General features: G+C 37.9%; 1 protein-coding gene across 1 annotated transcript; it reads left to right on the plus strand.

Moving 5' to 3' along the window:
* The first annotated feature begins 883 nt into the window (after positions 1 to 883).
* LOC146473489 (neurexin-4-like) lies at positions 884 to 2,340 on the plus strand. Its single transcript, XM_085118164.1, has 2 exons — positions 884 to 1,368; positions 1,516 to 2,340. Exons 1-2 carry the CDS (start codon positions 1,062 to 1,064, stop codon positions 2,163 to 2,165), a joined length of 957 nt encoding a protein of 318 aa, XP_084974290.1. The 5' UTR covers positions 884 to 1,061; the 3' UTR covers positions 2,166 to 2,340.
* The last annotated feature ends 4,355 nt before the right edge of the window (positions 2,341 to 6,695 follow it).

A 6,695-nucleotide genomic window follows, 5' to 3' on the forward strand; every position in this document is an offset into this window, starting at 1 on the left:
GGTACATTTAGATCACGGAAACAAAAAAGATGCCGTCTAAGGCGTATATTAACTGCTGTCAAAGATTTTTGTCTTCGCTTCTCATAAGGTAGTTTTAAAGTCAAATTACCAAACGATGCACGCAAACACTGATGCCACAGTGCTTAAAAAACTGATACAATGTTACCAGATTATGCTGATGAAAGAAATCATTAACAAATTAGATTTTCCGTGTAATCATCAAATAAGACGCAGTTTGTCCCAGAAAATCTTATTAGCTTATTGATAACGACAGAATGTCTTTTTTATACATCTTAGATTTTGCGAAACTCATGCAGAATTGTTACAAAGCATTTTTCATCGTCAAAAAATCTAGAGTAAATAATGCAATGTAAAATTTAAATGGCATTTAGAGTACATGTTGGGCGCAGAAGATTAAACAAACCCTAATGAATTGCTTTCTTTTCTCGAAATATTGGATCGAATCATACGCCAAAAAGTATAACCAACAAAACGATGTTTTATGAGAGGCGCTTGTCGATTTAGGCTGTATTTCAATTTTTTAAGGTTTAGCCCTTTAAAATTTCGCCTTCGAAAGTGTGTGTTCTAAGAATTATAATAAAAGGCGCGATGGCCGGTCTAAAAAGATGCCTCATGTCGCATTCCCTTCCTTTGACGGAGGAAGAAAATAAATATACTTAGGTGCAAACACCTGCCACGCACTAAACAAATTTGCTGTATCAATAATTATTTCACAAATAAGCAAAGAGGAAATTTTTAATTTGGGCAAATGCTAAAACGCTGTTTGTGCTCTCTCCCATGCACATACTTTTCTTGATACCAATGGAACCCGCTTGGTGAGACGAGACGTAACTAAACGGATGTGTATGATAATCCAGCTCACTGCCCTATTTAAGCTCTGATAACTTGGTGGGACTGGGGGAATATTTATTTTTGTGTTAATAAGGGTGTTTAGCAAATATTTGACTGGATAAAGCAAACATTACCGGAGACATCCAGTCAACTTAAACTTGTAATTTAGCGCTTACAAGAATAGTCTAGCGAGACAAGAACATGGAAAAATGAATCGTTCCCATCTCGTCCTCGTTTGTTACCTCTTTCTGTTTCAAGCTAAACAAGCCAGAAGTGAATCATGTCGAGGAGAAAGATCACAGCAAGGATTCGCTCTCTTTTACAAGAACTACAGCTTCAGCTTCACAACTCATTATTCCGACTGTCTTGATTCATGTGTCGATGATCCAAGTTGCATGAGCCTGAATTTCTGGCTGAACACGAATCTGTGTGATTTGAACTCTCACTCGAGAGAAACCTGTCCGGCCTGCTACATGGAAGCGCCTGCTCGCTACATGGGAATGGCCCGATATCCAGGTAAATAGCAGGGAAAAGCAAAGTTTTGGAATTTAAAATAATTAATTTAACAACAGTTACAGTTATAATGTTGAAATAACCTTTTGAGTAATACTGTATATGTCAACGATTTTCATGGCAAAAATAATAAATTCATTACTCTGACAGACACCAACACGATGTTTGCACCAAAGTCCTGCAGCGAATTGAAGAATCTCGATTCTACTGTAAAACAAGGCAATTACGCGATTGATCCAGATGGCGAGGGAGGACTGGAGCCATTCACAGTCTATTGCGACCTTACTTACAAAAATGGAGTTGGCGTGACAGTCATCAGTCACGACAGTGAAAACAGAACTTTGGTGGATGGATATGAAGACGCAGGGAGTTACTCACGTGACATTCATTACACGGGAGCGAGTCTTTCCCAGCTGGCGAGTCTCACGACAGTCTCTTCACATTGTGAACAGTTTATCAAGTATGAGTGCCTTTCTTCAGTTTTGTTTACGAATGAAAAAAATGCGGCAAGCGGATGGTGGGTGTCACGTGATTCTACTAAGATGACGTATTGGGGCGGAGCATCACCTGGCAGTGGCAAGTGCGCATGCGGGATGAACAACACATGCGCACGTCTAAGTGCAGGTTCTATTAACGGTTGTAACTGTGATGCAAATGACGGTGTTTGGCGGGAAGACAGCGGTCTCCTTACTGACAAGGCGCATCTTCCAGTTAAACAGCTCAGGTTTGGGGATACTGGCAGTAGCTTCGAGCAAGGTTACCACACACTTGGAAAATTAAGATGCTATGGCACAGCATAAACGGCAACATTGATTGACTGCTTTGCTCAGCACTTTTAAGAAGTGCCCAATGTTCCATTTTGTTTGTTGTTGATAAAGATAAGAACTACGTAGGAATTGTTTTTGAAGTTTGATCACAGTGGTTACGCTAGAGAGCTGTCTAGGTAGACAACAATGAAAATGATACAAAATAAAAAAAAAAAAAACATAGAAAAATCATTTTAGACCGTCCGCTCAAATCCAGTTGTCAATCGCTGGGCCCTACCTCAGCTAAAAACTATATTAGCTGTGTTTGGAAGAACCACCACGACAAAATAAAAATACTGACGGGATCCTGTAGTAAACTGGATCTAATCAGCAAAAACTGAATTGTAGAATTGAAAAAAAAATCCAAAAAAAGAGGAAGGCTGATTTAACGGTCAGGGAAATGTATTTTTCCAATGGCTTTCGAAATGTTGGAAAAATATATTTCCTTGTCAGGGAAATCAACCTTGCTCTTGTTTGGATTAAAATGTCCTAGTTTTTTTGAAAAATATATAAGGCCCCTGCGGTCAATTTTTGTCGAAAATTGTTAATTAATTTAGCCTCCCCCCTCCCCTCGAGAGGGAGGGGTTAACCCCGTGAATGGTGGTTCCCAGCCCCTATTTTAAAATCAGTACCTCAGAAATTTCGAGGATATATGTATAGCTATAGGAGTTAATCTTGTAGGCTTGGAATTTAATTGACTACGCCGACTACGGAGTTTGGACTTCCCATAAACCACTATGATCATAAGGAGCGACTGGCGACGGGTCTGTGAATGGCGAGAAAAAGTTGCCAACACGTGACCACAAGAAAATGAAAGTAATTGTGAATGTATGCCGCGTTACATCGACGGTGAGACCGAAAGTTAGATCGCATCAATTAAAGTTGTTTCATCTAAGTTTATTTTATTTATTTTTTTTTTTGCACGGCTCCTAGGAAGATCATTTGATGTAATGATACGATTTAGTGTATAAATAACGATGATGACGATGATGATGACGGTTATAATGTTGACGACTTCGTTTTCTAAGCTGATCTCTTTTCAGCACTATTCTCTACGTACTGATCATGCATGATGATTTTTTGATAATTCTAAAATAATCTTGTAGGTGGAGTGATCCCTAATAGTAATCAATTGAAGTTATTTTAAGGGTTTGGGGGTGCTTCGTTCTCGCACTTTATTTTAAACATTTATGAAGAAACAGCCTTCATTCCCAATGAACAATGAAAACTTTAATTTGTCAACGATAAAGGGAACCATTCTACAATCGCACGAGAACAAAAGAATTACAATATAGTAATACACACAGCCAAGGAAAACGAGAACACTTAAAAGAACTCCGTAAGACAAGAAGTAGAAAAACAAGTTCTTGAAATCGCTCGTAAGATTAAAACACAACCATTGTTGACTCAGAACTGTCCGTGGTCCGCAGGTTTACTTAATAGAAGTCCTGGGGCCAGGGCTGGCAAGCAATTAACAAAACTTCAAACTCTGACCGCAATAAGAATTACTAACCATGAGACGTAACAAATCTAAGCCCCAAACGTAAAAATCACTAGCCCCCAAACGTAACAATTACTAACCTCCAAACGTAAGAAATCTAACCCCCAAACGTAAGAAATCTAACCCCCAAACTTAAGAATTACTAACCCCCAAACGTAACAATTACTAACCCCCAAAAACAAGAAATCTAACCCCCAAACGTATGAATTACTAACCCCGAGACGTAAGAAAACTAACCCCCAAAGGTATAAAATCTAACCCCCAAACGTAAGAATTACTAACCAGAAAAAGTAGGAAAACTAACCACCGAAACTAAGAATTTCTAGCCCCAAAACGTAAGAAATCTAACCCCTAAAAGTAAGAATTCCTAGCCCCCAAACGTAAAAAATACAACCCAAAATTAGTAAGAGTTACTAAAACCCAAACGTAAGAAATCTAGCCCCCAAACGTAAGGATTACTAACCCCCAAACGTAAAAAAACTAACCCCCAAACCTAAGTATTACTAACCCCCAAACGTAACAAATCTAACACCAAAACGTAAGAAATCTAACCCCCAAATGTACGAATTACTAACCCGAAAACGTAGGAAAGCTAACCCCCAAACGTAAGAATTACTAACCCCCAAACGTAAAAAACTTAACCCCCAAACGTAAGAAATGTAACCCCCAAAATATAAGAAATCTAGCCCCCAAACGTAAGGATTACTAACCTCCAAACGTAAAAAAACTAACCCCCAAACCTAAGAATTACTAACCCCCAAACGTAAAAATTACTAACCCTTAAACGTAACAATTACTAACCCCAAAACGTAAGAATTACTAACCCCAAAACATAAGAAATCTAATCCCCAAATATTAGAATTACTAAGCCCCAAACGTACAAAATATATCCCCCAGACGTAAGAATTACTAACCCGCAAACGAAAGAAATCTAACCCCTAAACGTAAGAAATACTAACCCTTAAACGTAAGAAAACTAACCCCCAAACATAAGAAATGTAATCTAAAAAACATAAGAATTACTAACCCCCAAACGTAAGAAAACTAACCACAAAAGGTAAAAAAAAACTAACCCCTAAACGTAAGAATTACTAACCCCAAAACATAAGAAATATAACCCTTAAAAGTAAGAAATGTAACCCCCAAACGTAAGAAATCTAGCCCCCAAACGTAAGGATTACTAACCTCCAAACGTAAAAAAACTAACCCCCAAACATAAGAATTACTAGCCCCAAAACGTAAGAAATCTAACCCTCAAACGTTAGAAATGTAACCCCCAAACGTAAGAGATCTAGCCCCCAAACGTAAGGATTACTAACTTCCAAACATAAAAAAATTAACCCCGAAACCTAAGAATTACTAACACCCAAACGTAAGAAATCTAACTCCCAAATGTAGGAATTACTAACCCTTAAACGTAAGAATTACAAACCCCAAAACAAATAAAAAATCTAACCCCTGAAAGTTTGAATTACTAACCCCAAAACGTAAGAAATGTAACCCTTAAACGTAGGAAATCTAGCCCCCAAATGTAAGGATTACTTACCTCCAAACGTAAAAAATACTAACTCCCAAACCTAAGAATTACTAACCCCCAAACGTAAGAAATCTAACCAACAAAAGTAGGAAATCTAACTCCCAAATGTAGCAATTACTAACCCTCAAACGTAAGAAAGCTAGCCCGCAAACGTAAGAATTATTAACCCCCAAACGTAAGAAATCTAACCCCTAAACGTAAGAATTATTAACCCCCAAACGTAAGAAATGTAACCCCCAAACGTAAGAGTTACTAACCCCCAAACGTAAGAAATCTAGCCCCCAAACGTAAGAATTTCTAACTTCCAAACGTAAAAAACTAACCCTCAAGCCTAAGAAATACTAACCCCCAATCGTAAGAAATCTAACCCCCAAAGATAACAAAACTAACCCCCAAACATAAAAAATAATTAAGCCCCAAACATACAAAATCTATCCCCCAGACGTAAGAATTACTAGCCCGCGAACGTAGGAAGTCCAACCCCCAAACGTAAGAATTACTAACCCTTAAACTTAAGAATTACTAATCCCCAAACGTAAGAAATCTAACCCCTAAAAGTAAGACCTACTAGCCCCCAAACGTAAGGATTACTAACCTCCAAACGTAAAAAAACTAACCCCAAACGTAAGAAATCTAACGCACAAATGTTAAAATTAGTAGCCCTCAAACGTAAGAAAGCTAACCCCCAAACGTTAGAAATCTAACCCCCAAACGTAAGAATTACTAAGCCCCAAACCTACGAAATCTATCCTCCAGACGTAAAAATTACTAACCCGCAAACGTAAAAAATCTAATCTCCAAACGTAAGAATTACTAACCCCAAAACGTAACAAATCTAACACCCAAACGTAAGAAATCTAATCCCCAAATATAAGAATTACTAACCCGAAAACGTAGGAAAGCTAGCAACCAAACGTAAGAATTACTAATCCCCAAACGTAAAAAACTTAACCCCAAACGTAAGAAATGTAAACCCCAAACGTAAGAGAAAATAACCCACAGAACATAAGAAATCTAGCCCCCAAACGTAAGGATTACTAACCTCCAAACGTAAAAAACTAACCCCCAAACCTAGGAATTACTAACCCCCAAAGGTAAGAATTACTAACCCGCAAACGAAAGAAATCTAACCCCTAAACGTAAGAAATACTAACCCTTAAACGTAAGAAAACTAACCACCAAACGTAAGAAATCTAATCTAAAAAACGTAAGAATTACTAACCCCCAAAGGTAAGAAAACTAACCACAAAGGGTAAAAATAAATAACCCCTAAACGTAAGAATTACTACCCCCAAAACGTAAGAAATATAACCCCTAAAAGTAAGAAATAGTAACCCCCAGACGTAAAAAATGTAACCCCCAAACGTAAGAAATCTAGCCTCCAAACGTAAGGATTACTAACCTCCAAATGTATAAAAACTAACCCCCAAACATAAGAATTACTAGCCCCCAAAGGTAAGAAATCTAACCCCCAAACGTAAGAGAT

Source organism: Pavona decussata, unplaced genomic scaffold, assembly GCF_977016875.1.
Source record: "Pavona decussata unplaced genomic scaffold, jaPavDecu1.1 SCAFFOLD_93, whole genome shotgun sequence".
Classification (NCBI taxonomy): Eukaryota; Metazoa; Cnidaria; class Anthozoa; order Scleractinia; family Agariciidae; genus Pavona; species Pavona decussata.

Excerpts from the sequence above, each read along its gene's own strand:
- LOC146473489 (XM_085118164.1), top strand. The coding sequence starts at position 1,062 with ATGAATCGTTCCCATCTCGTCCTCGTTTGTTACCTCTTTCTGTTTCAA. Across the intron at positions 1,369-1,515 it reads GGGAATGGCCCGATATCCAG|ACACCAACACGATGTTTGCA; the intron begins GTAAATAGCAGG and ends TTACTCTGACAG.